This window comes from Festucalex cinctus, chromosome 3 (assembly GCF_051991245.1).
Source record: "Festucalex cinctus isolate MCC-2025b chromosome 3, RoL_Fcin_1.0, whole genome shotgun sequence".
NCBI classification, from domain to species: Eukaryota; Metazoa; Chordata; class Actinopteri; order Syngnathiformes; family Syngnathidae; genus Festucalex; species Festucalex cinctus.
In genome coordinates, this window is record NC_135413.1 from 32739850 (window position 1) to 32767654 (window position 27805).

The following is a 27805-nucleotide window of genomic DNA, read 5'->3' on the forward strand; positions in this document are numbered from 1 at the left end:
AGTAACTCACCAACTGACCTATCAACTGATGAATTGACCAAGAAAGTAACCAACTGACCAACCCATTAACCTACTGACCTGAGTAATCAGGCAACCAACTGACAGACAAACATTTAGATCAAATGACCAATTATCCAACTAACCTACCAATAAAACTGACCAAGACCAACTAACTGAGCAACCAGCCGATGACCAACCCACGAACAAACCAACTGACCAACTAACTGGCCCATTGGCCGATGAGCAGAGTAAAGCGAACCAGTCGAGCGAGCAAATAAGCGACGGGCTAACAAATCCAGCAGACGGCCTCCAACCAACCATGGGCCCAAATAACCAACCAACTAACCCACTGACCAACAGATTGATTGACTGACGTAAGCAGCAACCGACCAAAGGAGAACTGACCGACCAAACTAATCGACTCATCAACCAGCTGGTCAACGAACTATCCAACCTAACCACTGACCGACCAGTCAATTAACCACCAGCAAAGTGACCAAACAAATAAACCAAGTGACCAAACAGCCGATTTACCCAGCAACAAATTAACCAACCGAGAAACCAGCCAATCGATCAGAAGACAAATCAATCAGCCAACAAACATCACCAACCAAAACATTTTCTTGCTTGGCAGAGGTCAAATGAAGTCGATGTGTTGATTTTGTAGCCCTGATTGACTTCATTTGACGTGGACTGAGTCAAGGGGCAAAAATCTGTTTCAAGACCATCTAAAGATCATCCAGTTTGCTCACATAATTTCAACTCGTCAAGGACAAAAAGTGTTTCCTGGAGAGTTTCCTTCATTGTCACGTTACACAACAGCAAGGAGATTCATCTGCTGACGGTTTCTTGCGGAGGGACCAGCTCTCGGCACAGGCCATTCGGAGGGCTCAAATTCCGCCACTAAGCCCCCCTCATTGACACCCCCGAGAGCCGACATCCTAAAAAAAGACAAGACATCAGAGGCCCGGTGGCCCCTCCCCCCTCAGCCGCTAGATGAAGAGCCAACAAGAAATCTTGCATCTTCCTCCACTTGTCTGCAGCATCCGAATGGAGGAGCCGACAAACGTTTAAATCAGCGCAACTTTGTGAAGTTCTCACTTTTGGAAACGATGAGCGGCTCTCGGACGAAAGCCGAGACGTACGAGGACGTGGACGAAAACGAGCTGCTGGCCTCGCTCTCCTGCGACGAACTGCGGCAGCTGGAGGAGGAACTGGAGGACCTTCGACCCGACGATTGCGTCCCCATCGGCCTGAGGCAGAAGGACCAGACGGCTAAAGGCCCCACAGGGAGCTTTGACAGAGATGCGCTGCTCAAGTACTGGGAGGACGAGAACAGCAAAAACCTTGGACAGGTGAGAGGGAAGCAGAACCCGTTTCTTGTTTGGAAACTAAAAAAAAATGCTCCATGTGCAACAAATGCATTTGGCTCATTTCAATGATTCATTGTGTCAGTTTAAGTTTGATTTTGATACATTTTCACATCGCCGGAGTCAATCCAAGGCTTCTTTGATCACAATCCGCTAGCTAAACCACATCCAGCAACCAACCAAACAAACAAACAAACAAACCAGACGAAAACTACTTCAGCAAATAAGCTACCAACAAACGGACCAACCAATTAACCACCAAGTAACGAGCCAAACTAAATAAATCCGGACCATCTGAATAACCGGATGTACAATAGACCAAATAAAGTGACAGGCCAACTAACCAACCAGCCAACCCACAAACCAAGCAACCAACTAGTTACCTAACAAATCAGTTTATCTACCAACCAATGGACCAAAGGACAACCAATGCACCCTGGCCCACCAACAGATCAATTAACCAAACACACTAACTAACCAACCAACTAATAAGACAAACACCAACCAACTATCACCTGTGACCAGCTGAACAACCCGATTAATGAACTGACCGGCCAGTTAACTAACGAACTGAAAGACCAACCCACAGAAAAGCCACACAAGCGCATGAGAAACATGTCAACTGCACCAAAAAAGGTCCAGCCCTAAAATCCAACTGAAAATCTTTTGACTGCAAGGCAGGTGTACCAACCTCAAGCCATCATTTAGTAAACTTTTGAGTTATTTGCTACTGACAAGACAAGACCAGGAAGAATCCTCTTGAGGAAACAGACTAGATCCCGACGACGAAGCGACGATGGAGTGTGGCAAAAACAAGCCAGTTGTTGTTAGTGACCGTTTTTCACCAGCTTACATCCAATCTATTTTTACGACCTGTTCCCGTTCCACAGGGGGACCGTCCGGATAAGAGCAGGGGCCAACAAGGGGACTCCAGGACTCAAGAGGAGCGGCGGAACACGCCTCAAAAGGGGAAACGGTTGCAGAATCTTTCCAAGAAAAGTGTGGAAAAGACAGATGAGAGTCAAAAGGAAGTGCGGACTGATTTTCCTGAGAAGAAGGGTCCATTGAAGACCATGGCGATGACGACAGAGGGCTTGATTGGGTTTGATGGAGCAAGTGGGAACCCCATTGTCATCAAGGAGGCTTTGGAGAAAGTCCTGCGTGATGATCCCAGCACAAGCGAAGTGAACCTCAACAACATCCAGGACATCTCCCAGGAGACTTTGCTCCGCTTCGCCGAGGCTCTGACCTCCAACACCCACGTCGTGGTCTTCAGCCTGGCCAACACCCGTGCCGACGACCGCGTGGCCACGGCCATCTCCAAGACGCTCAGCCAGAACCGGTCCATTCGAAACCTGAACATCGAGTCCAACTTTGTCTCGGGGGCCGGGATCTTGGCTCTGCTGGAGGCTCTGACCCGCAACAGCAGCCTGGTGGAACTTCGCTTCCACAACCAAAGGCACATCTGCGGTGGCAAAGTGGAGATGGAGATGGTGCGGCTCCTCCGGGAGAACACCACATTGCTCAAGCTCGGCTACCACTTTGATCTACCGGGTCCAAGGATGGCAGCCACCGGGATTCTGACTCGGAACCAGGACCAGGAGCGACAGCGGCGGCTCCAACGCAAGAAGGAGCAAAGTCCTGTTGAGGTGTCCACTCAAACTTCATCAAAGAAACAGACGTCCAAGATCAACCTTCGCAGAAACCCCAATGTGGTTGCCACTTCAATTGGGGGACAGCCTCGGGTCCTTGAAGATGGTAAGAATAGAGTCTCACTTTTGTCAAAGTGTCCTCGACTAGTTTTGTCCTATAATTGTTTTGTCCTCTACTAGATTTGACCTTTACTAGTCGTTTCCACCAAAGCAAGAAGGAGCAGAGTCTTGCCGATGCGTGTACTCAAACGTCACACAAGAGGCCGACTTCCAAAGTCAACCTTTACAGAAATCCCACCGGGGTCGCCCCTCCCAGCGGAGAGGTGCCCACCAGGAAGATTGCAGAGATGGTCAAACACCACGAAGGCTCCAAGGCCGTGTTCAATCAAAAGAAGCCAAAGTCCAACAATCTGAAGAACGGCACCAATGACAAGGAGAGCGTGGACATTCTCAAAGAGCTCAAAAACTCATTAAAACCGTCCCTGCTGAGGAAGAGAGACGAGTCATCCCGTCCTCTGCCGCCATCGCTCCAGAGATCCGGTCGTGACGATTTGATGGCGGCCATTCGAGGAAGCGGCATCCGGTCCCTGAAAAGGGTAAGACCGCAAGAGCTCCTCCTAAAACCGGGATGGGTTCATCTCGGTCTCTCGAGGGCCAGAGTCCTGCAGGTTTTGGATGTTTCTCCTTCTCCAAACACAGCTGATATATGATCAGCTCATCAGCAAACTTTGCATAAGACTGATAACGATCCCGTTGATTGGAATCAGCTCGTGTTGGAAGAGGGAAACCTCCAAAACCTGCTGTACTCCGGGCCCCCGAGGACCCTGATTGCCCACCCCTGTCTTAGAAGTACTAAAAGAGTGGTTTTCAAATTGAGATCCGGGAACCTTTGTAATTCAGTCAGCCAGAGTTTGGGGGTCCGCAAAATTTCCAATAAGCTACAGTGTCTTGAAAAATATTAGTTATCACAAATCGTCAAACATGATATGCAAAGTTTTTTTTTTTGTCGTTGCAGGTGTCGCAGACTTGAAGACACTCGGACGTCTTTCGCTATTTGGATTTCTTTTTAAATGTCACTTTTTTAAAACGCTGGTAACTGGACGCCCAAGTCCGAATACATCGAAGTGTACTTATGTGTGTGCTGTTTGTGTATTGCAAAACAATAATAAACGCTAATAACGTCTCAAATAAGTACGGCTTGCCTGTCGTGATGAAAACAAGACGCTGCACTTCCACATCCTACCAGCAGATGACGCCAAAGACAAGACGAGCGCGGCATCCCAGGCACAAAATAAGCAAGAGCCGCAGCACTCCCTGTAAATAGGAACATTTATTTAAGTATACAATTTCGTATCTCCCCACAACGTCGTTTGGACCGGCCGGCGTCGTCAAAAACAAAAACGCTTCAAAGCTCGATTACATCTTTTTCTCTGTCTACATTTTGGTTCACTGTTATTCGCTTTGCATAACAACACGACGTCGTCGCCACCTGCCCTTGCGACCAATCATCGGGTGCGAGAGAGGAGGAATTTTTGAAAGGTCGTTACGGAACTTTGCAGGAAATGAAAGACGGGAAAAACAAACGATGCTTGTGCAAATGAACGCCTCGGTCACATTTTTATGACAATAATAATAATAATAATCATGAAAAAGTAGCTTAACAGTAGCATTTTGGTCTCGGCTAAGGAAAATAAGACGACGGGATTACTGAGTCTGCAGGCGGGAAAAACGTTAAGAAAAACAGACGTGTACAAAAAAAAAAAAATGCTGAAATGTCTTGACGATGTCGGAGGTGCCTTCTTAAGATGGCTGCCGGAATACGATAACGAGGCAGCCGCTCTCGCCGGAATGACAATAATTTAAAAATGCAAACCAGTCAAAAATAAATACACGCAAAATTTGTAAAGATGGAAGTCCGCTTCGGTTTTCAGTCGTCCCACTCGTCGTCCTCCTCAAAGTCTTCGTCCTCGTCATCGTCATCCTCGTCGTCTGAAAGCAGCAAACAATTTTTTTGTTTTTTTTCCCTCGGGGAAGGGAGGTGATATGAGACCACTCGCATCTTTCATAAGTATAAAAAACAAAAAAAAACAAAAAAAAACTACATTTAGACGACTTTCTGGATATCTCGGAGAAAATGTAGCAAATTTTTGCAAATATGTGACTTAATAAAATCAAATAAAAACTTTAGGGGAAATATACGGTTATTTATGAAATATATAACTTTTTTGGGGGATAGATGACATTTTGGAAAAAAAAGATTTGTTAAGGATACAACTATTTTGTGAAATATTGCACATATTTTTTGTAAATATAAAAGTAAAGCAAATATATAACTTCTTGAAAGTAAGCAAGTATACGACAAATAAAATAAAATAAAAAGTCTAGGGGAAATATACGGTTATTTACGAAATATACCACTTTTTTGGGATAGATGATATTTTGGAAAAAAGATTTTCTTAAGTCCAACTATTTTGTAAAATATTGCACATATTTTTTGTAATTATACAACTTTTTAAAGCAAATACAGTATATAACCTTTTGAAAGTAAGCAAGCATACGACTTGAATAAGATAAAATAAAAACTCCAGGGGAAATATACGGTTATTTATGAAATATAACACTTTTTTGGGGGGGATAGATGATACTTTGGAAAAAAGATTTTGTGAAGTATACAACTATTTCGTGAAATGTTGGACATATTTTTGTAAATGTACAACTTTTTAAAGCAAATCTGACTATTTGAAATTAAGCAAGTATACAACGTTATGATGTCATAAAGTCAGCACTCGCTCGTTTTGTCAGGTTGGGAATTTCTTGAATGGAGGGAAAAAAAAACCAAACACTTCTGTCAAGTTTTTGGTGAGGAATTTGCACTTTAGCATGGCTTTAAAAAAGCTCCAAAATGTTGATTTTTTTAATCTTGCTGTCCCTTTAAGTAAAAAACAAAACAAAAAAACCCCTTGGTTATCGATAACTTTTATTATTATATTATATATTATTATTTTATATATTTTTTACTTAATATTATTATTATATTATTATATTTTATTATTTATTTATTTGTATTATGACTGTAGTGCATGATTCAGGTTCGGCACTGTTTTCCCAATAATTCCATGGGGTATTGACTTATGCAATGTCCCGTGGAATTATGGGAAAATATGCTAAATATTGTTTGTATCATTTAGCCTACAAGACTGAACATTGGCAGTTCCACAGAATGACGGGTTAATTTCCGGAAGTTTTGTGCTATAATTTCCAGAAGATTTGTTCTATAATTCCCGTGAATTTTGTTCTAAAAACGACACAAGCGCGGTCTGACCGAACGCGAAACGGACGAGCGGGACGAGCGTACCTGACGAGTGGATGGCTTTGCTCCTCTTCTGCATGACTTCCATGAGCGCGCCCACGATGCCGGCGGTGGGCGCCGGCGTCGGGGGGCCGGACTCCGGATGATCCGACACCTGCGGACAACCAAGGCGTTACTCGACTTTCGGCGATGACGTCATCACGCGCGGGCGGCTACCGTCTTGAGCTGGATGCCCTGTCGTATCTGGTCCAGCAGCGCGTCCCGCCCGCCGGCGCTGCCGCCAGGCGGCGGCTCCCTGTGGTTGTGCTCCACCTTCCTCAGCTGGGCGCCGCCCCGAATCTGCTCCAAGAGCGCCGCCGACTTCCCGGCGGGAAGCGGCGAACGAGGCGCGTCGGCCCGTACGCCGTCCGGCTCCGACGGGGGAGGGGGGCCCGGCGGCGGGGGAGGAGGCGGAGGGGGAGCCGGCGCGGCGGAGGTTCCCCGACCGGCTGGGGACTGGTGGGCCGGCGCCGGAGGAGGAGGAGGAGGCGGCGGCGCTTGCGGGGAAGAGTTCGAGGGAGGCGGGGGCTGAGGGTGGTGGTGGGGGGTGCCTCCCCTGGTGGGAGGCGGTGGCGGCGGCGCGCCCAAAGTTCCCGGCCTGGTGGGCGGCGGGGGCGGAGGGGCCGAGGAGGGGGCGCGGGACGGAGGCGGGGGAGGAGGAGGAGGCGGGGCCCCGCGACTCACTCTGGACGGGGGAGGAGGGGGAGGCGGGGCGGAACCGTGCGGGGGCGGGGGAGGAGGAGGGGGGCCGCCTCGAGAGGGGGGTGGAGGTGGGGCTGGACGGGTGACAAACGACACGTACACAAAATAAAAAAAACATTTCTATTAGAATGCTTTCATGAAAACTCACCTACCTCTCGCACAACACACTTAATGAAATTCACCCTCTCACACAAACAGGTCTCTCCCACACTACACACCTTTGTATACTCACGCTTTCATTCAGTCATCCTCTTGCCTCTCGCTCTCACACAACTTGCTCTCTCATGCACACAATCAACCTTCTCATCAACAACTCCCGCTCACCTGGTCTCACACAAACACATCCCGCTCTCTCGCGCTCACCCTGCCTCCGGAGCTCGTTCTTGACGGCCTCCACGCCTCCTTTCTTCTCGATGAAGTCGTAGATGACCTTGGAGGTTTCTCTGTCCTTCAGCTGCGCCTCCGAGATGCCGCACATGTCAAAGAGGTTCTTCAGCTCCGGGTCCAAATTGTTCAGCTGGAAAGGAAGGTCAGGAACAAATGCGCATGCGCACGGTTTATTATTTTTGGATTATTTATTGTTGTGTATCTGCTGTCGGCGGCGCTGTGGTCAACGTCGCAAACTCGTCACCATGACAACAAGTCAACATTTTTGAACGATGTTTACATGGGTGACAACAACAGCTTGTTGTGGAGTGATGTCATCGCACAGCCGCCACAACAGACACACAACACAACACAACGCTCTTATTGTGTTGCCGTGTGTGTGTGTGCGCGAGACTCACATCAAAGCCCGTGTTTGGATCCCAGCCCACGTGACCGATGTGCCTGCGGGACGAGACGAGACGAGACGAGACAATCAGACTGCAGCGGGATTGAGCAATATTTGGAAAAAGACTCAATTGCAAATTTTTCAAATGTCCATTTTCTTCAAATCTATGTAAATTGTAAATTGTGTGACAATGTATCGATATCGCGATAAATCGTGATACTTTGTCTCCCGACAGATTATCGATACGCCTACGCAAGTATCGTGATACTTGTAGTGAATATGCAGCCACTTATAACGGCTCCGTTGTTCCTGACTTATTGAGCAGTTACTTGGCGGGCCACTAGGGGGAGCGCCTCGTAAGAGTGGCGGGGAAATGGACGCAAGTCTTCAAGGGAAGAAGAATTCATCAGCTTACTTTTACTTGTGGAAGACATTTCTGTCCTGAAACTGCTTTGCATGTTTCTATGAAAAATACGTATTATATCTTCAAACTTAATATTTGAAAAACATATTTTATGTTTTTCGACTTTGAAGCACCCAACTATTTTCTCATAAAAAAACAAAAACAAACTAAAAATCATACCAAAACAAAAAACATATACATATAATAAATGAAAAAAAAAAAAGATTTCCATTATCGCGAGTTTTTTTTGGAACATTACATTTCTTAATTTTTGTTATTTTTTATGCTTTGCACATTAAAGTAAGATCACAAGCAAATAGTTGTTCCCATATTTTTGTTAGGCATAAGTGCTTCAAACAGAGATTAAAAGAAAATCATACCATGCTCTTAATTAAATCCTTCATTATGGCCCAACCGATATATATATATATTTTTTTTTAAGGCAAATGACTATTTTCGGCAGGAAAAAAAATGCCGGTTACTAAATAATTAAAAAATATTACCGGTAACCTTTTCTTTTTTTTATGCTGCTTTTTTTCGTCTAAAAACAAACCTAATGACTGGAGGGCATTTCAGTTTTTTCTTTTTTTTTTTATTTTGTCATGCAAGAAAAGGGCCGCGCACTGACTGGAAGTTGCTGGGTGTGCCGATGTCGGCCTTGGTCAGCTTCTTCTTCTTGACTTTGTTCTTCTTGTCCTTCCGGTGACTCAGCACGTTGTTGACGTGGTACTGCGAGCCGAGGGAGTTGAGCAGGCGCACGTTGTTGATCTCCGGGTTCTTGATGTCCACCGTGGCCATGTGCAGCGTGGGACCTGCCGACGGGCGCTTTTGGTTACTAAAACGCAAACGCGCTTGAACAATGCTAATGCTAACAGTGCTAGTGACTCTGCAGCAAGGAATGTGGGCATCCGTCTCCGCGGGTGGTTAAATGCTATGCTAGGTAGCGACACACTTCATTACAGATTATGGAGGACCAAAACTGCAAACATTTAAAATAAATAAATTACTAAATAAATGGTTTAAAAGTGAAAATAAAAACAGATAACAAAAAATGGAATTCAAAAATTATAAAAATAAAAATCTAAATGGAAATAAAAGAACAAAAAAAAAAAATATATATATATATACATAAATAAATACACTTTTATTTAATTTTTGGATCATATTTTTTATTTGTTTTTATTTTCACTTTGTCATTTATTTAGCCATTTATTTATTTAATTAGCCATTTACTTTGAATTTTGGCAGTTTTGGTCCCTACTGCCAAGTCGAGATGTTATTCAAACGAGGGGGCGGTCCTAAGCGTGTCTTGGGTTGGACTCCGCCCATTGCAAACTGCCTGTCATTGGTCGAGTGAGCAAGGAAGTTTAAATAAATAAATGACTAAATAAATAAATGACCAAAAGTGAAAATAAAAACAAATAAAAAAATATATAATTCCAAAATTGATTTTTTTGTTATTTTTTTATTTCCATTTATATTTATTTTTTGGCATATAATTTTTTATATCCATTTTTATTTTCCCTTTTAGTCATTTATTTACTTTGAATTTTGGCAGTTTTGGACATCCATACCTACCATCCTCCTCAGAGCTGTTTTGTGCGAGTAAAAAAAAATGATACAGAGCCCCCTCAGGCCACGGCAAAGGTGCCATTGAACTAGTTTTGAGTCAAAAGTTTCATGAGAAGAGTTATGAAAATTCAGGTTGAAAAGTTCCCAAGTGCTACTTTAAAACTTTTAAGAAGTCAACGATGAACGGTTGCAAACGTCTGCATGAATCTCATGGAGATATTTTCCTCGGATCACTTCAAATGTCTTCACTCCAGCCTCCACTTCCTCCTAATCCCCACAAAGTACAGCAGTCCTTAATCCACAGCAGATAATCCCGATCCAAATCCCTCCACGAGCGCCACCGCGCCGCGCCGCACCACTTCCAGCAATCTGACAAATTTCTAAATCTTTCATCTTCGACTCGATTGAAGCATCGTCGGACGAGCGAGATGTGAAGACGCAGTTGAAGGTGCGCCGCGTTTGACGGACGAGTGCCAGACGGGAATATTTGTTTTCTTTGCGAACTCGGCAGTCACGATTACCTGAATGAAAATGTGATCATCTTGTTTAGCGTCACTTTTCCCTGAAACTCAAAAGGACTTTTGTTTCTGTTAACCACAAAAAAATTACAAGTGTGTATCAAATTGGTAGCCATTCTCATATGGACGTGAGAAGGCGCGGTCAATCACCAAAGAAGAGTGACCCCTGACCTTAGCCTTTACAGTAAAATAGCAACAAAAAAAAAAACTTTTTCTTTTAAACTATATTAACAGATGTGTTTAAAAAAATATAACAAAAATTGCAGGGTCATTAGTATGTGTTAGGCTAAATTTTTAAATAAATAAATAAATACAAATTAAAAAGCAAGTAAATAGATCCTTAAAGATTTCTACTGTAAGTAAAATTTTCTAAAATTTCAACATAATTTCTTGATTGATTTATTTTTTTTAATTAAAAAGTGTAGGGAGTGTCTATTTTTTATAATGTGTCAATTTAAATCGATCCATAAATGAAGAGTTCCCTGCATTTCGCTGTATGCAAATGTAGCTAATTTGAGTTTTTTTTGTTAAGGTTCGTAAAACGTTTCAAAAGATCTCCACAGTGAATAAATTGTCTGAATATGTTCCAAATGTGTTTCGGGCAAGTAAAAACTATCTGTCAACATCTTACAACTCCGGATGAAAACCACAAATTCGCTACGCTCGTAAATATTCACTTCAGATTCCAAAAATGGCCGATGCTGATTTTTGTCAAAATCCCGACTATATTTTTTTTTTTTCTGGTATGACCAAACGTCAATAAGATTTCAACTTTTGCCAGTCGAGCAGTCTCGTCGGCGGTGTGCTCGATGCTCAAGCGGAGACGATACGACATCAGCGAGCGTGTGCTGGTTTGTTTGTCAACAAGTGCCCGTTTTTTTTACACTCACCATTCACATGAAAACAAAGTGGGCGGCGGCTTTGAGGCTTACAGATTAGCCGCAGTGACAGAAGGTTAGCAGGTTAGCCTGCGCCGCATGCCGCACAGATGGAGTGACTTCCCGCCGCACGGATTAACCTGCACGACACCGCGGTCGCCACGTGCGACGCACCACCTAGCCAAAAATCTTTGTCCCACTTTTTTTTTTTTCCTCCTTACGTTTGGTAGCGAGCAGGACAGCACAAATGTCACAAAAAAAACATTTCATCGAGTGTTAAGAGTTGATTTTTTAATAAATTTTTTTTTTTAATTTTAGGACCACTCTGCTGCTTGCATTGGGGCCAAAATGGCAGTGAACCAAATTATCCAGGAGATGGCGCTAGTCACAGCTTTTCGTACAAACTGCTCGTTTGTCCCTTTATAGCCACCGTACGTTTTTGATTCCTGACGTAAGCAAATGTACAATTTTTATGATTGTACATTCTGTTTTTGTGGTTACTGTCGGTTTATAATGAGGTGCAGTTACACACCACATCCAGCAGATGGAGCCAGCACAGATTTTAGCATGGTGTGCTCTCCTTTGTGCCTTGAGGGGCTATCGTACCTTCCCGTACTCGAGGAAGTACTTGAATCGCTCTTTCCACTGATTCCAATTGACAAAAATCACTGACCTGTATATATGCCTGGATAGCCGATAGCCCATACACGCCCTTGTTGAAGTCACAGGGCGGCCATCTTGTTACTCCCACCTCGCGAGCAGACTATTGTATAAACTATACGCGATACGTACAGATGACACATGGAGGGTTTGTGCCAGGGTGCTCACTATTTCAATAAATAAATACATTTAACAAGTGGATGGTACGTGCTGCTTTGAAGACCCCCTTTTTGTTTTATCGCTCAGTTCCTTAGACTCTAATATTAGATTTGGAAGATGCATCTTTTGTTGAATGACAGTTATAATTCTTTAATAAAAAATAAAATAAAATAAAAAAATGTGGATATTGTAAATGTACAGATTGTGTGTCGAGAAATGTTTCTTGGGAGGAGCAATATGGCGGCCTCGCCACCTCAAAACGTCTTGGCCTCTCGGCTATCCAGTTATATAATATCGATCAGTGAGTTTTTATCAATTTCAGAAGGCGGCCATTTTGTCACTTGCTGTCTCGTGATAATGACGTCACAGTTGCTCAACAACCAATCGCAGCTCAGCTTCAGAAAACATGGAAGCTGTGATTGGTTGTTGCCTGAGCCTTGAGCAACACGTCATCTTCAGACAAAATGGCCGCCGCTTCAGATGGATTAAAAAAAACGGCTTGATTATGCTGCTTAACTCATATTCCACAAATTTAATATTCATCAGAATTTCATGTTTAGGTCACATATAACATATAGACAACCAGAAGACAAGGTTTTAAAAAGTGGAGTTGAATATATTTTTTTGAGGGGATTCTGCATGGAAGTGACAAATGGCTGCCAAAAAAAAAAAAAAGTTAACGTACCATTTTTAGACACACCGTTTTTCTCTGCAAAACAAAAACAAAATGAAGACAATTACCAATGGAGCAAGGGTGGTCATGAAGGAGGAAAGGCGGAAGGAAAAGAACAGACAGACAGACGAGAGAGAAAAGGGGAGAAAAAAAAAAAGACAAAAAGGTGATGCAACACAGCACAAGAAAGAAGCAGTGTGAGGACAAGAAGAAGACGACGGCGCAGAAGACAAAAGACGGTAAGGAGGAACAGAATGAAGCAAATGCGTTCAAGAGTCGCCAACGCGTGCTCAAGACGTTCAAAACGAAGAAGCAAGATGGCCCCCTCGAGATTAACGAGGCGGGAGCGCGGAACAGGAAGTGGCAATCAGGAAGTGGCAAAAAAGCCAGCGCGCGGTCGGACGCATAAACGAAGCGCGACAACTTGCCGGTCTTGCGTTGCCTCCGGCCGAGCAGCTCGTTGACGGACGCTCGGAAGCGTTTGGCTTCTTCCTCGCTGGCGAAGTTCAAACCGATTTGGTTGCTCTGAAGGACACAAAAAGGGTCACAAATATACCACGATTACTACTTTCAATAAATCATTTCAAAAATCATTATAATTTGTCACCTACAATGTTATTTCATTTTTTTTACTTTTTTTTTTTTAACAAAAATTTTAATATTCTCAATTTGCATATTCAAAATTGGTTCCCATTTTGTGGGGGGGGGGGCCTTTCTCTGATTTAGTATCCCCCTCCCAATTAACAACTGTCATTATAATTTGTCACCAACAATATTAGATTTTTTTATCAATTTTTTAATATTCTCAATTTGCATATTCATATTTTTTTCTTTCTATTATCATTTAGGTATCCCCCCCCAATTAACTGTCATTATAATTTGTCACCAACAATAGTAGATTTTTATCCCTTTTTTTACAAAAACCTTTTTAATAATTAATATTCTCAATTTGCATATTCAGAATTTTTTTCCCTTTTTTTCTATTGTCATTTAGGTATTTAGCAACTGTCAGTATAATTTGTCACCAGCAATATTAGATTTTTATCACTTTTTTTAACAAAACTTTTTTTTAATATTCTCAATTTGCATATTCAAATGTGTTTCCTAATTTTATAAAAACACGTTTTGGGGATTCTTTGTCGCAGACAAACCCCACCAAACAATTTTTGCATATACTGAATGTTTATCAGCATTTTTTTTTTATTTTTTGGGGAGGGTTAAGGGGGGAAAAAATAATAAAAAAATGTGTACAATTTGTTTCTGATTCCCATGCTACGCATAATTGTAAAAGAAAGCTTACTCACATCTCCCACAAAGGAGATGAAGTAGGACCTGGCGCAGCTGATGGCGAAGTTGTGGTACAGCTCCTGCTCAAACATGGTCTTGCCCTCCTGCCACACAAACACACGCACGCACGCACACGCCGTCAGTCAGTCGGGCGCTCACTCGCCTTCCGGAACATTCACTCGGCCTCGCGCGTCCGTCTCACCTTGATGTCAAAGACGCGAATGAAGTAGGAGCGCTGCGGGTTGTCTTTGACCAGACACGCCACCCCGCAGCATTTCTTCAGCCAGCCGCACGCGCGGTCGGCGGCGTACACCTGAACCACCGCCGAACACAACGTCTGCAAAACACGCCGACGGTCAACATCACGCGTGTGTGTGTGTGTGTGTGTGTGTGTGTGTGTGTGTATATATGAACACAAGTCCAAGAATATTTGTTTTGGCAACTTCAGATAGGGGACTACGCAACGAGCATCTCATGCAGCGTTTCAGTGACATTTCGTTTTGTAAACCACAGTAATGACTAACAGATCCATCTAGATGGCAGCATTACAATCAGCACACAAATTTTTATCAACACACATTTTTCACTGGACTAAAACTAGACGAGACTAAAACCCTCATCAATAAACAGTAAGTGATATGATATGCGATGCAGGGCTCATGATAATTATCTCACAATATGACGATTATCAAAATATTGGTCAGGTAATAAATCAACGATAAAACTACTCTGTTTTGTCAATGAGAAAATAGTTTCTTTTTGGTGTCTTCTTCATGGCGAGTACTTGAGTGTATTTTTTTTCTCAACAAATACAAACGTCTTCTTAATAGTGACCACTTTCTGCCAACAAATGTGTCTTTTTTTAATACTGTCATGCAACATGTGTCAGTTACATCGACAATTGCTTCATTTCAGAAACATAAAATTTGATTTAAAATGTTAAAATTGAAGATATAATACACATTTTTCATAGAAATGTGTGCAAAATGGAGTCAGTTGCTGGACGGATAAATGTCTTCCACGAGTCAAAGTAAGCTGATGAGTCTTCTTCGCCTGAAGACTTGTGTCAATTTCCCTGCCACACTTATGAGGTGCCCCCCCTAGTGGCCTGCCAAGTAATTGCTCAATAAGTCATGAACAATGGAGTCCGTTACAGTGGCTGTATATAACGACAAATATCGCGATACTTGCGTAGGTGTATCGATAATCTATCGGGAGACAAAGTATCACGATTTATCGCAATATCGATATATCGTCACACTCCTATTTGAAATGTGGCAATGATGAGAAATGCCCGGATGCTGGGGGCTCCTCAGCCTGGAGCAGCAAATCAAGAGACTCCAGACTGTAGAAGAGGAACATCACAGGCTACAGGAGGCGCTGTCCAAGTTCTCGTTGAAGGGCGGCCATTTTGTCTATTGTCTTGGCTGTTTGTTGATGGTGCTGTGAGCTGCAGCAGCCGTCTTTGTCGCTTTTCTTGTCATGTGGCATCTGGTGGACCCGATTTGGACTGGACTGTTCTCGGCAGTCTGATGGGGGAATGTCGGCGCTATCTGACGACCCACCGGGCACCTGCGGGTCGCTTGTGTTGTTGTTTTTTGCGCCACGAAACGGGCAGCATTTCTCACAGCCCCTTTCTGCTCGGAGGAGAAGTCGGCGCTACTGGACAGTCGACGCTGGCGAGCTAAGATGGACGGCGGCGGAGCTGAGGACGCGAACGTCGCCGCTTGGAGGAGAGGCAGATTTGGAAAATTGGACCATTCTTTTTGTGTGTATGGTGCTCAACACGAACGCAGCAGCTGCTTGTTCATGAGCTAGCTTATAAGCAAACTTAGCTTGTAGCAAACGTGTGTGACGTCAGACGTCTCTGATCAACTGCTGAAAGGAGACCAATTTTTGTCCTCTTTCATCTATAACTGCTTCAAACATCAAAGCGTATGTAGAAATGGAAGAATGTTGATTTGATGTGATTGTATTGGTGTTGATGTTTTATGTTATGTTTGTTTGTTTTTTGTGTTTCTGTGACAGCTCAGGCTGTTTGAAAGCGCGATATAAATAAAGTTAAGGTGAGTTGAGGATGTTCAGAATTGTCAATAGTTGCCACAAGACGTTAGCAAACAACTACTGTTTATAAAATTGAAGCTATGTAGTTGTCAACTAACATCAACGAAGAAAAAAAAAAACGCCCCCCTCAAAACTAATTTGATTCAAATCAGGATATTGATTTGACACACGAGCAAAATGAGCTTGGCCACAGAACGAATTCAAGTCGTAAGTCAAGGCAACGACCGTGTATTCATCAAAAGAGCACCGCGAATAGTCAGATAAATGAGGTGGGGGAAAAAAAAAAAAGTGTAAAATTGAGCAACTAAAAGAAAAAGAAAAAGTGTACTCGAGTGATGCAGCACATTTGAACGTCACGTTCGCAACTGCGCACCAGCCTCTTCCCTTTTTTTTTTGGCAGGTGCACCCCCCCACCAAAAAAAAAAAAAAAAAAACAACTCACCGCGCATTTCCTGCCCAGGTAGCCGAACAGGCAGTCGTTCTCCTGCGGGGTCAGCAGCAGCGAGCCCACGTTGGCGACCCGGCGAGGCAGCGGGTGGCTGTTCATGGTCGTGTTTGTTTGCGGAGGAGGCCCCACAAAAAAAGATGGATGTAGTCAGAGGAATCCCAACCCCCTCAAAAATAAAGGAGGGGAAGAAGAAAACAAAACAAAACAAGCGAATTTAGACGACGTCCATGCGAGCTGCCGCGAACGCTGTGGCCTCCATCACAGCCGGATCATAGCCGCCGATTTGCGGGCCAGGCTTGGACGACTTTGAAGGGCGGCCAAAGGAGCGGGCGTGTCGTCGTGGACGACGCTCGCTTCACAAAACGACTGAATTCCTGTCTTTGGTGTGAAATAAGTCCAAAAAAATCGCCCCTGTTTGGCGTCTTTAAGCGAGGAAACGCGAGACTTGCATCGTTAAAAGTGAAGCAGCCGCAGCGGGGATGCGGCCGTCCAACATGGCAACTACATGGAGCGTACCACTTGGGGGGATGAGCAGAGGGGAGTTCTACGAGTCGCCCGCGGTTTAAGAGCATAGAATTGGCTCAAATAGATCGCAATTCATCACCAATATATATGATAATAACATTTTAATTCAACAAGCCTACTCCGAGGGACTTTACTTAAGCTTTATTTGACTCATTTTTACTTGTTTTCACTCAAAAAACGGTTTGGTCCGACGACTGCAGCGCTGTCTGCGGAGGCAAAAAAAAAACTAAAAAAATAAATAGGGGAGGCGGGGCCGGCGTGGTGACGTCACGCGCACAGAGCAGATGGCCGCCGACGTTTCGATGCAAATAAAAAGCCCCAAAAGTCCTAAAATATTAATCGCTTATTGTTCATAACCGCTCGGCGAAATAGGCTAATTTAATCTGCACTTTCACTTGGATTAAAATGTGTATTTTCCCTCGCCGAAAGCGTGTCGTGTGGCGTGAAGTGGAGCAAAACAGGGTTTAAACACATCAAAGGAAACAAGCTTATTTTGACATTCAAAATACACAAACGTGTACTTGCCACTTTTTTCCTCTGTTTTTGGAGCACATAGTTCAGCAATGTTACAACTATATGAACTAGGAACTGAATGATACTAAGCATAAATGAAAAATTAAAAAAGTAAATCATACTTTGTTTTTCATTTCAAATTCGTCATGAAACCTGACATGTTCGCCTTACGTCACGTTTTGTTACGACCGTGGCAACGAAGAAGGCGGAAGGGGGCGGGGTCGGCTTGCCACGCGGTTACTATGACAACGTGTAAACGAAAGCTTTGCATGGTATTGAATGAAGCCGCTTTTTGGTTGACAGCTCGCTTAGTCGACACTGGAAAAACAGAGCAGAGCTTTTTACAAAAAAAAAAAATAATGTCAGAGCAGGAGGATGACGCAATCATTCTTCCAGAATCAGAGGAGAACCAAGCACAACCAGGAGGCGAGCACAACCAGGCAGAAGCAGGGAATGAGGAGCGCAAGGATGAAGCGTTGCCAGAATCTGAGGACCAAGGAGAAAGCGCATCTGAAAACCAAGGAGAACCAGGAAATGAGGAGAAGACATTACCAGGAGCAAGTACCTCGGAGGACCAAGGTAAACCAGGAAATGAGGAGGAACAAGCAAACGAGGCCTTACCGGACCAAAACCAAGGAGAAGCAGGCAACCTGGAAGACACTGCTTCAGATGTAAACATCTCAGAGGACCAACGAGAACCAGGGAATGAGGATGAACCCTTACGAGTAGTGAGTACATCTGAGGACCAAGGAGAAGCAGGGAACCAGGAAGAGACTGCCCCAAATGTAAACATCTCGGAAGACCAAGGACAACCAGGAAATGATGATACATTACCTGGAGCAAGTACCTCGGAGGACCAAGGTAAACCAGGAAATGAGGAGGAACAAGCAAACGAGGCCTTACCGGACCAAAACCAAGGAGAAGCAGGCAACCAGGCAGACACTGTTCCAGATGTAAACATCTCTGAGGACCAAGGAAAACCAGGTCACCAGGACGACACCATATCTGTGGACACCACCTCCGATGACCAAGGAAAACGGGGTAACCAGGAAGAGACTACTCCAGATGTAAACATCTCTGAGGACCAAGAAAAACCAGGCAACCAGGACGAGACCATATCTGTGGCTAGCACCTCCAAGGACCAAGTAAAACCGGGGAATGAAGAGGATCAGGAAGTTGAGACCTTAGCAGGAGTAAACCTCTCAGATGGAGGACCAACGGATGAGGAGGGGCAGACTAGCAGGTCTAGCCCAGGTGAGTATTTGACACTAAATGATGTTAAAGTTGTGAAACCACATGAAATCAAGCCGAACAAAATGCTAGTTTCAATTTTAAGTGCTTTGTCGACATCTTGTGGCGTCGGCAGGCAATTACAAACCTCTACATCTACTTGTGCCATCTATTTTTGAAATGTTTACATTTTTACAGGAGCCTCCTGTTTATTGTTCCTTTGACCCTATATTTATTTTTATTGATAAGTGGAATGGATAATGGCTGGAAATATTTTTAAAGCTTTATGTGGAATACAGTACTGTACCTCACAAAATCTGAATATGAGGTGCAGCTATGATTATTGACCACTTGGGGGTGCCATTGTCACTTTGCTCACTGTGACTTTGAATGAGTGACGTCAGAGTCGATGATTGAGTGGGTCTTGTCGGCGAAATAGTTTTGTTCGGACGGACATACAGAATTCCCTTCATACAGCATGTGGTGCGCTTGTGTGACTTGAGGGCAAGAAGCCCCCCGCGATGAGCAGACCCTCTCGGAACTCGGAGCGGAGCCGCGCGGTGACGTCGCCGTGGAGACGACGTCATCTGACCCCGACACTCACCCGCTGCTCGCCAGTTTCGCCGATTCCGAGCAGGACGATAAGACCGACGTCATCAACGTGAGCCTGAGGACTGGTAAGACAAAGTTCGGTTTATTATTATGATTATTATTATTATTATTTTTTTAGGGCTGTCAAAATGAGTGCATTCAGTTTCAGTTCATTTTTAAATTTTCTAACACAACAATTTTTTTTATTTTTTATATATGATTATTTATTTTTCCTTACTTGAAAAGCCTGCAGTGGGGGAATTCCAGCAACGCAGCAGACACGTCCACGTGAAAATTTATATAAATGTAATAATAATACATATATTTGTGGAGAATGGGGTCAAGCTGGATTTTATATAAATACATAAACAAGTAGCAGAAAGGAAAGAAAATAAAAGAAGAAACTTATACAATCATGAGTGACAGTTTACATGTTGAAATTTTGTTGTTATTCATTTTACACATGTAAAGTTGTTGCCAAGATAAATTAAATTGCATTTAAATTTAAAGTAAAGTTTACATTTAAATTTAATTTAAATTATTAAAATTAATATATGAAATTCAATTTAAATTGTCAAGATAATTAGTTGAGTGTTTTTGTTGTTGTTGTTGTTGTTATTCATTGTAGACATGTAAAGTTGTTGCCAAGATAAATTAAATTAAAATTTTAAGTAAAATTTAAATTTAAATGATTACATTTAAATTATTAGAATTCATAAATTAAATTCAATGTAAATTTAAATTGTCAAGATAAATTGTGTTTTTTGTTGTTGTGATTCATTTTAGACATGTAAAGTTGTTGCCAAGAAAAATTAAATAAAAATTAAAATTTAAATTATTACATTTAAATGATTAGAATTAATAAATAAAATTAAAATTGTGAAGACAAATTAGTTGAGTGTTTCTTGGTCCCATTTTCCCAACATTTATTGAGCACATATTATTATTTTTGTATTATTCCATATTTTTGATGATTGCATAATTATTTGTGACCTCCCTCCGCGTGCCGACGTTTCCCAAGACGAAAGCGGCTCGCAGGACGCGGCGGCGGGGAGCGATGTCCCCCGCCCGACGAAGGCCTTCCTGGGCGGCTACAGGCACAAAGTGACGGGCGCCGAGTACCACCACGCCGCCGCCCAGACCCCGCGCAGGTGTCGGCCCGGCAAAGGCGCGGACGTGGTCAGCCGCGACGCGCAGGTAAGCGCAACCCGGACGCAAACGAGACAGTGGGATACTTAATGACGGCTCGACGTCAAGACGGCGGAGCGGGCGTCCCGGCCGCAGCAGTGCGCGTCCAGCGTCACCACGCAGGTGACGACGGTGGGCTGCTACATCTCCAACATGGACGACAAGCTGCTCAGCCCGCGACGATACGTCACCGCCGACGAGTACCACAGCACACGGCTGCATGCCGTGAGTACATTGGGAAACCGGGGAGATGCTCAAGCTCAAATGAAAATGAAAAAAAAATAAAAAAAATGAGGCTCACGGCAGGGCTGCTCCATTATGGAGAAAATAATCATCACCATTATTCAAACGATTTTTTGCTACGAAGCAAGAAATTGTTTAAGCATTTAAAAATATTAACACCAATTAAAAAAAATAGAAAAACGCTCTTAAAATAGAAAAAAGTTCTTTTTGGACCAAACATAATTTATAATATATATTTAGAATAACATATATTTATTATTTATTTATTTATGTGGCAAAAATAGTGTGGCAGATTTATTAAACTTTGGAACTCTATATTTTTGTGGCCTCTTGAAATAATTGGAAATGAAAAAAAAACTAAACTAAATAAATGCATTAATTAATTAATTAATTTATTATAAATAATAATTTGTGCACATACAAATTATTGTCAACTTAAAGTGTCATCTAGTAAAGCATTTATGATAGAAGACAAAAAAAAATAGTGTTGTGGGTAGATTTATTAAACTTTGGAACTATTTATATTTATGTGGCCTCTAATTGGAAATAAAAAAATAAAATAAATAAATCATTTAAATTAAATTATCAATAAAGATTTGTTGTCAACATAAAAGCTCTGTTCTCAAGAAGAAAAATAAATAATAATAATAATAAATAAAGTTTTCAAATGATTGACAGGTGATTCTCGTTCTCAAAATTCATTTTATGAACTTATATTTTTCTGAAATATTTACATATACTAAAATATATTTTAAAACCTCACGTACCCTCATTTGAGGACCGCTGTGCTAAATCAACTAATAATAATAATAAATCTAACAATAATACTACTAATAATAATAATATTAATATTTAATAATAGTAATAATAATGATAATAATAATAATAATAATAATGTAAAATTAACTTATTAAATGCTATGCAATTAAAATCAACCCTTTTTTAATAATTGATTACTCTTTGGATTATTTTTTTCAAACATGGAAAAAAAAAAATAACATTTTTACATTGCCATCCTTTTATTCCAAAACCGGACATTATTTCAAATTGTCAGTGCACAAAAAAAAAATGTAAAAGGGCGTACCTGTATCGGGTTGCATTTGAACGGTGACGCGTTGGTGGGCGTGTCCCCGTCAGGTGATCCGCCTGCAGGCGCACACCCGCCGCTGGCTGAGCTGCCGGGCGGTGGAGCGTCTGCGGCGCCAGCGCGACCGGCGGCTGGCCTGGCTGGACCTGCAGGAGCGCAGGAGGCGCCAGGAGCGCGCCGAGCAGCTGCAGGACTGCCGCAGCCGCTGGACGCGACCGCGCAAGAGGGACGACCTCAACCTGCTCTACGACGCCCTGGAGAGTACGTGGAACGCCTCTCAAACAACAAATCATATGCTTCCGTATATTTCTGTTGGTGAGAAGGAAAAAAAAAAGAAAAAAAAAGAAGCACTTATACTGCCCCATTCTGCTGTGTCCGCCTTGGCCACATGTGGGCAGTATAAGGCCAGCAAACATTATGTTCATTACAGTTCAACTCCTGTCATCTTGTCAAGTACAGCACAAATAAGATTTAAAACAGATAATTGAGCTCTACTCACAGGCCTATATTCTTTATCCTCTGCAAAGAACGACAAAGATTCCCGGGGTTTACTGAGGAGATGAAAACATTTTTATGTACAGGCGATATGTATCTATGTCTATGTATAAAAAATGGCAGAAATGGGCAGTTACCTCCCCCCCTTTTTCTTACCAGCATAAATATTCGGAAGCATTTCCATTCACTTGAAATAAAAATCTCTGGATTCTTTTTTTTTTTTTGATGGAGGGCTTTTTCTTTTCTATTTTTTCTGTATTATTTTTTTTATGGATTTTTTTCAGTTTTTTAAAAAAGTATATTTTTATTTATTTTTTTGGAATACAGTATTTTTTTTTTATTCTCCAGATTTGAACTATTTTTTTTGTTTTCAAAAAAATAAACTGTTTTTCTGATTTTATTATTTTTTTCGCTATGTTTTTCTGAATTTTTTTAAAAACTTTTTTTTTATAATTTTTTTCAAAAAACAGAAACAAAAACTAATTAATAATAATAAAAAAACAAAAAACAAAGCCCTCCCAAAAATACTCATTAAATAAATCATTTTTTTTTGTTTTTTACGTTTGTTTTTTTTAAAAATACCTTTTGATATGTTTTTCGGAATTTTTTTAAACTTTTTGAATTAAAAAAAACAAACAAACAAAGGTATGCCATTAAATATATATATATATATATATATATAAAACAACAACAAAGCCCTCCCAAAAAACACTGAAATTTAAAAATCTGAAATTTAACACCTTTTTTGAATTATTAAAAAAAAAAAACAGAAACAAAGGATGCCATTAAATATCAAATAAAAACGAATTAATACATTTAAAAAACAAAGTCCCCTCAAAACTACTCAGACCCCGCCTCCCTTGTTTTTCAGATTTTTTTTTTCCTGTTATTCCTAATTTTTTTTAATTTTTCTTTTTATACTTTTTTTCTGTTTTTTTTTTTTTAAATATCCTTTTCCATGTTTTTTGTATTTATTTTTTTACTACTTTCCTGATTTAAAAACACATGAAAAAGTCTTTTTTGTTGTTGTTTTGATTTGAGATGTTGACATTGAGTGACTTGTGTGTGTTTTTTGCGCGTCACCGAAGAGTGGCGTAGCGACAAGGAGCGTCAGATCAACGCGACGCTGCGCGGCGCCGAGAGGAAAGCCGCCCTGTGCTCGCTGCTGGAGCAGGAGACGCGCTACATCGCCACCATCGGACGTCACGGCATCGCCATCGCCAGCAGCAACTACGACAAAAGCGTCAGGAAGTTCCTGGACAAGGTCGGTCGGATGTGACGAACCGGCGTTAGCGGTCGGCGGGTTCCTAACGCCGACTTGTCGGTCGCGCCAGTCGTCGGAGCCTCATCGGTGGCGGGCGGCGGACGGTCGCCTGATCGAGATGGACACGCCCGACACCATCCGAGCGCGCGAGCTGGGAGATCTGTACGACTGCGTGGCCATGTCGCCCGTCGGATACCAGCAGCGACTTCACGTCCTCCTCTGCCTCAAGAGCACCGTGGAGGTTGGAACGCAAACACACAAACACATCCAAACAAAAACAAAGTGTTCTTTTTCTCTTCTTCGAAATGTTTTTTTCTGTCATAAAAAAAATATTCAGAAAAACAGGAGGAAAAATTACTCAGAAAAACAGGGGGGAAAACATTATTCTAAAAAACAAAAACAAAAAATTCCAAAAAACAGGAAAAAAAATTCCAAAAAAACAGAACAAAATACTGAAAAAAACTGATGAAAAATATTCCAAAAAAACAGAAAATTAATTATTTAAAAAATGGAAAAACATTATTCCCCCAAAAATATTCCAAAAAACAGAAAAAAACATTCCAATAAACAGACGAAATTCTTCACAAAAAAAAACAGAAAAAAAATATATAGAAAAAAAAAATCCAAAAAACAGTAAAGAAATTATGCCACAAAACAGAAAAAAACATATTCCAAAAAAACAGAAAAAAATATTTCAAAGAACAAAAGGAAAAAAAAATCCAAAAAACAGAAAAAAAATTCCAAAAACAGAAAAAAACAGAAAAAAATCCAAATAACAGAAAAAAAAATCCCCCCAAAAAATAAAAAAAAACATGAAAAAAAATCCAAAAACCAGAAAAATAATTATTCCAAAAAACATAGCACCAAATAGTTTTTTGACCTCTGAACTCCAAGTAACTTGTTGCAGACCACTGGATAGCTGGAATATTTTATGACAAAAAAAATATTGAGTAAAACAGGAAAAAAAAAAAAAACAGAAAAAAATACTAAAAAAAAAACCCCAACAGAATCTGTCTGCCTGCACCTCACCAAAATCACTGAGCCACAACTTAAACCTGCTTTGAGCTGGTCTAAAATTCTCATCTGCTTTCAGTCAGCAGGTGTGTAAAAGGAAACCGATTGTAAAATGAGATTTTGGTGTTGGCAAATGTTCACCTTACCGTCGCAGGAGCACCCGTGCCCGCTGACTCGGGAAATTTTGGAGCTGATCGGCAGGGAGGAGGACCTGATGAGACGGCAGGTGAAGGAGGCCAACCTGGAAGGTCTGCGCAAGAGGCTGTGCACGTACTTCCTGCAGTTCATCCGCACGCCCGGGTTCAACCCGGAGGTCGCCAAGCACCTCAAGGTGACAAAAAAAAAAAAAAAAAAAAACTCACTCACTACAACATTTCATTTAACATTTAATTATATTTTTTCAAAAAACAGAAGCAAAGGTGTGCCATTAAATATCAAATAAAAACTCATTAATAAAAATTTCAAGAAGCCCTCTTTTTTTTTTTCTTTTTTTTTTCAATACTTGCGTTTTGTTTTGTCAGGTGCCGGCGAGCCCGTCGCAGCTGAGGAACGACGTGTTCCTGTGCCACGGCTGCCAGCGCTACCTGGGCTCGTCCCGCTTCGGCTCGTGCGCCCGCGCCCACCTGAGCCGCCGCTGCCTGGACTGCGCCCGCCTCCGCAACGTGGCCGGCGCCCGCGACGACTTCTCCTGCTTCAAGAGCATCCTCAAGCGGCTGCGGGACGCCGAGCTGCTCCTCAACAAGGACAACGTCGTCCCCTTCATCCTGCAGGTCGCGAAAACGCAAACGCAGGCCACCGATGCCGTGACGATTATCCGAGTATTTATTTCAGTCTCCACACGGGAACTCCCTACAATTCTTTTTTAAATTAAAACAAAAATTAAATGAAGAAATTATGACCCTAGAAGCTTGAATATGGAATGTAAACATATGAGCACTATATATGTGCAGGTGGAGGACATCCAGTACCTGGTGGAGGTCATCTGGGGGTCGCGCTCGGCCCTGAGCGGCAGTAGCGACCTCTTCAGCCTGGTCCTGGTCCGCTGGGACCGCAGCAAGGACTGGAGCCCGTGGAACTGCGTCCTGCTCTGCAAAGACGAGACGGACGCTCACCTCCTGGTGGACGACCTGCTCAAGGTGCCGACACCTGCCGAGTACCTGCCGAAAATTGCCCATACCAGAACGTATTTATACGTTTTTGGGAGAAAGAATTTGGTTAACAAGAATATGAAAACTTAGAAAAAAATTTTTTTTATTGTACATTTAAAACAGATGTAAAATTTTTGATTAATCGTGAGTTAACTGTATTGAAGTTAGGCGATTAATTACGATGAAAACAAAATTCAACAGTTTTGATAAAAAGAAGTTGCAGCAGAGTATTTCAAACATTTCTGATATTTCCTTCACGCACACGGTGTAAACAAACGTGCGACGAGCATACAAAGCAGCTTTCACCGAGTAAGACGGCCATTTTGACTTGTGACGTCAACTCAAAATTGTCAATAAAGTTCCGGCATTATTCCAGTATGATCAAGTTGACAAGTAATGAGCGTTTGTCTCCGTCAGGTGTACGACGTCCCGGTGGTCCGCAGCGTCGAGCACAAGCACCTGCTGGCCCGCCGACACTTCAACCAGATTCCCGGCATGGCCGCCAACTCGGCCAAGGCCGCCGCCGACAAACGCGGGACACGGCGCAAGGTGTGCTAAAGAAGAGCGACAACATCTGTCGGGACCAGGCGCGTCCCAATACTTTTGGGACACTCGCGCTTCTGCTATGGCGTCATTCTGCCAGCGGGGGGCGCCACGTGACGGCGGAAAATCGTCTTGAGTCAGTGAGTGAGTGAGTGAGTGAGTGAGCGAGCTGTTAAAGTCCTTTACAAGCTTGAATATGGAATGTAAACATGAGGTTATATTTTTGGATTTATGAGTTTGAGCCTCGTGAATATTTTTAGTCAGCTCAGCAATCTGCTTGAGATCAGATTTGTATTATTGCACTTTGTTCATCAGTTTGTGTGGGATGGAAAATAAAATGTGAAGATTCAATGCTGTTGTTGTTTACGTCAATTGATAGACCAAATATTTATTTACTGCGTCAAATATTTCCTTTTGATAAGCAATCCGCTAATCTGGCCAAAAAAAACAAAATTAAAAGAAAAAAGAACAGTGTGTGAACGTCTTTGTGTGAGCTGTGGTCGACAGCAGCTCCTTGCAAGTGTTTTTGTTTTTTTTGTTTTCTTTTTTTGTTTGTCACGGTCACTAAACGGTAACTGCGGCTCCCCTTGCCCACATGCAAGGGCATTAAACCATTTTTTTCTTACTGTAAGTCGGCTCGCAACACAAAGCATAAAGTTGTTGATAATTGCAATCATGATGATCATTTTTTGTTGATGCTAATGCGGCGGTGGTGAATTTTCACGCGAGTTTGCCGTCTCAGACCCAAAGCGCGAACGGAAAGTATGAGTCAGCACTTTTTCAAGGCCGATTTGAGCAGCCAAATGTAAAACACAGCTTGTTCCACTCAAGCGGCACTGTTCATAAAAATCATAAAAAAAATCCCATCTGGAAAGCTGAAAACCACACCATCAATAATCGGCATCATCCCGCTCGCATGTGTGCGAAGCGCTCGTTACACTTTCAAACGATCCTCGCTCGACAACTTTTTTGTTTGAATTCCACAAAGTCTCCTTTGACGTCTTTTGTTGACGTTTTAGTGCCAATTTCATATTTTCCAGCACACGACGCTTTTGTTAACACGCTCAAAAAGTGGTAAAAAAAAAAAAAAAGCTTCCAGCTGCGACATCGTTTTTGATGTCTTCCACATTGACGGGAATTCCGCTCGCCGTTCGCCAGGCGGGACGTGTGTGGCCCTTCGACAGATTTCAACTGTGCGCTCGACTAGCGTAGCATTAGCAACAACGGCTAACATGTCCAGAAAAAAACAAACACTCATCTCTATATATATGACTGGACAGCCGCTAGGCCAAGACTTTTGAGGTGGCGAGGCGGCCATATTGCTCCTCCCAAGAAACGTTTCACGCCATACGATCATATACATATTACAGTATCGAAATTGAAGAACATTTAAGACGGTATTTTGTGGAAATAGCACGATTTATCATCTTTTAAATGTGTTAAACATAAACAAGAGG

At 42.3% G+C, this 27805-nt stretch overlaps 4 protein-coding genes across 11 annotated transcripts in view; 3 read left to right on the forward strand and 1 right to left on the reverse strand.

Moving 5' to 3' along the window:
- Window positions 1-727: 727 nt before the first annotated feature.
- lmod2a (leiomodin 2 (cardiac) a) lies at window positions 728-4061 on the forward strand. Its single transcript, XM_077517772.1, has 4 exons — window positions 728-1355; window positions 2261-3128; window positions 3203-3618; window positions 4038-4061. Exons 1-4 carry the CDS (start codon window positions 1113-1115, stop codon window positions 4050-4052), a joined length of 1542 nt encoding a protein of 513 aa, XP_077373898.1. The 5' UTR covers window positions 728-1112; the 3' UTR covers window positions 4053-4061.
- A 271-nt stretch (window positions 4062-4332) lies between these two features.
- wasla (WASP like actin nucleation promoting factor a) overlaps window positions 4333-27805 on the reverse strand; it is a 51963-nt gene continuing 28490 nt past the window's right edge. The window contains exons 3-19 of one of the 8 annotated variants that reach the window (XM_077517764.1): window positions 25626-25814; window positions 24799-25514; window positions 23664-23862; window positions 23463-23609; window positions 22384-22435; window positions 21882-22263; window positions 16502-16598; window positions 14198-14332; window positions 14013-14099; window positions 13137-13233; window positions 12721-12744; window positions 8877-9060; window positions 7859-7901; window positions 7437-7590; window positions 6549-7147; window positions 6378-6486; window positions 4333-5011 (exon numbers count right to left, since the gene is read on the reverse strand). In XM_077517764.1, coding sequence (XP_077373890.1) covers window positions 4950-5011; window positions 6378-6486; window positions 6549-7147; window positions 7437-7590; window positions 7859-7901; window positions 8877-9060; window positions 12721-12744; window positions 13137-13233; window positions 14013-14099; window positions 14198-14332; window positions 16502-16598; window positions 21882-22249 — 1959 coding nt within the window. In that variant the 5' untranslated portion in view covers window positions 22250-22263; window positions 22384-22435; window positions 23463-23609; ... (1 more) ...; window positions 24799-25514; window positions 25626-25814 and the 3' untranslated portion in view covers window positions 4333-4949. Of the gene's footprint in view, window positions 5012-6377; window positions 6487-6548; window positions 7148-7436; window positions 7591-7858; window positions 7902-8876; window positions 9061-12720; window positions 12745-13136; window positions 13234-14012; window positions 14100-14197; window positions 14333-16501; window positions 16599-17557; window positions 18662-21881; window positions 22715-23462; window positions 23610-23663; window positions 23863-24798; window positions 25515-25625; window positions 25815-27805 lie in introns of those variants that run through there. The other 7 variants (XM_077517767.1, XM_077517769.1, XM_077517761.1 and 4 more) reach the window with 7 other exon arrangements.
- Window positions 16507-22052, forward strand: LOC144016530 (uncharacterized). The gene is made up of 4 exons (XM_077517770.1): window positions 16507-18799; window positions 19279-19452; window positions 20388-20563; window positions 20624-22052. Exons 1-4 carry the CDS (start codon window positions 17692-17694, stop codon window positions 20837-20839), a joined length of 1674 nt encoding a protein of 557 aa, XP_077373896.1. The 5' UTR covers window positions 16507-17691; the 3' UTR covers window positions 20840-22052.
- Window positions 23449-26699, forward strand: LOC144016632 (IQ motif and ubiquitin-like domain-containing protein; the record flags this gene model as incomplete). The annotated part of the gene is made up of 6 exons (XM_077517972.1): window positions 23449-23643; window positions 23714-23884; window positions 24812-24988; window positions 25179-25427; window positions 25608-25793; window positions 26223-26699. Coding segments are annotated over 6 exons (1119 nt in total), but the record flags the coding sequence as incomplete, so codon positions are not given.

Excerpts from the sequence above, each read along its gene's own strand:
- LOC144016530 (XM_077517770.1), top strand. The coding sequence starts at position 17,692 with ATGAAACCTGACATGTTCGCCTTACGTCACGTTTTGTTACGACCGTGG. Across the intron at positions 19,453-20,387 it reads CAACGTGAGCCTGAGGACTG|ACGAAAGCGGCTCGCAGGAC; the intron begins GTAAGACAAAGT and ends ACGTTTCCCAAG. Across the intron at positions 20,564-20,623 it reads TGGTCAGCCGCGACGCGCAG|ACGGCGGAGCGGGCGTCCCG; the intron begins GTAAGCGCAACC and ends CTCGACGTCAAG.
- lmod2a (XM_077517772.1), top strand. The coding sequence starts at position 1,113 with ATGAGCGGCTCTCGGACGAAAGCCGAGACGTACGAGGACGTGGACGAA. Across the intron at positions 1,356-2,260 it reads ACAGCAAAAACCTTGGACAG|GGGGACCGTCCGGATAAGAG; the intron begins GTGAGAGGGAAG and ends CCCGTTCCACAG. Across the intron at positions 3,129-3,202 it reads GCCTCGGGTCCTTGAAGATG|ATTTGACCTTTACTAGTCGT; the intron begins GTAAGAATAGAG and ends GTCCTCTACTAG.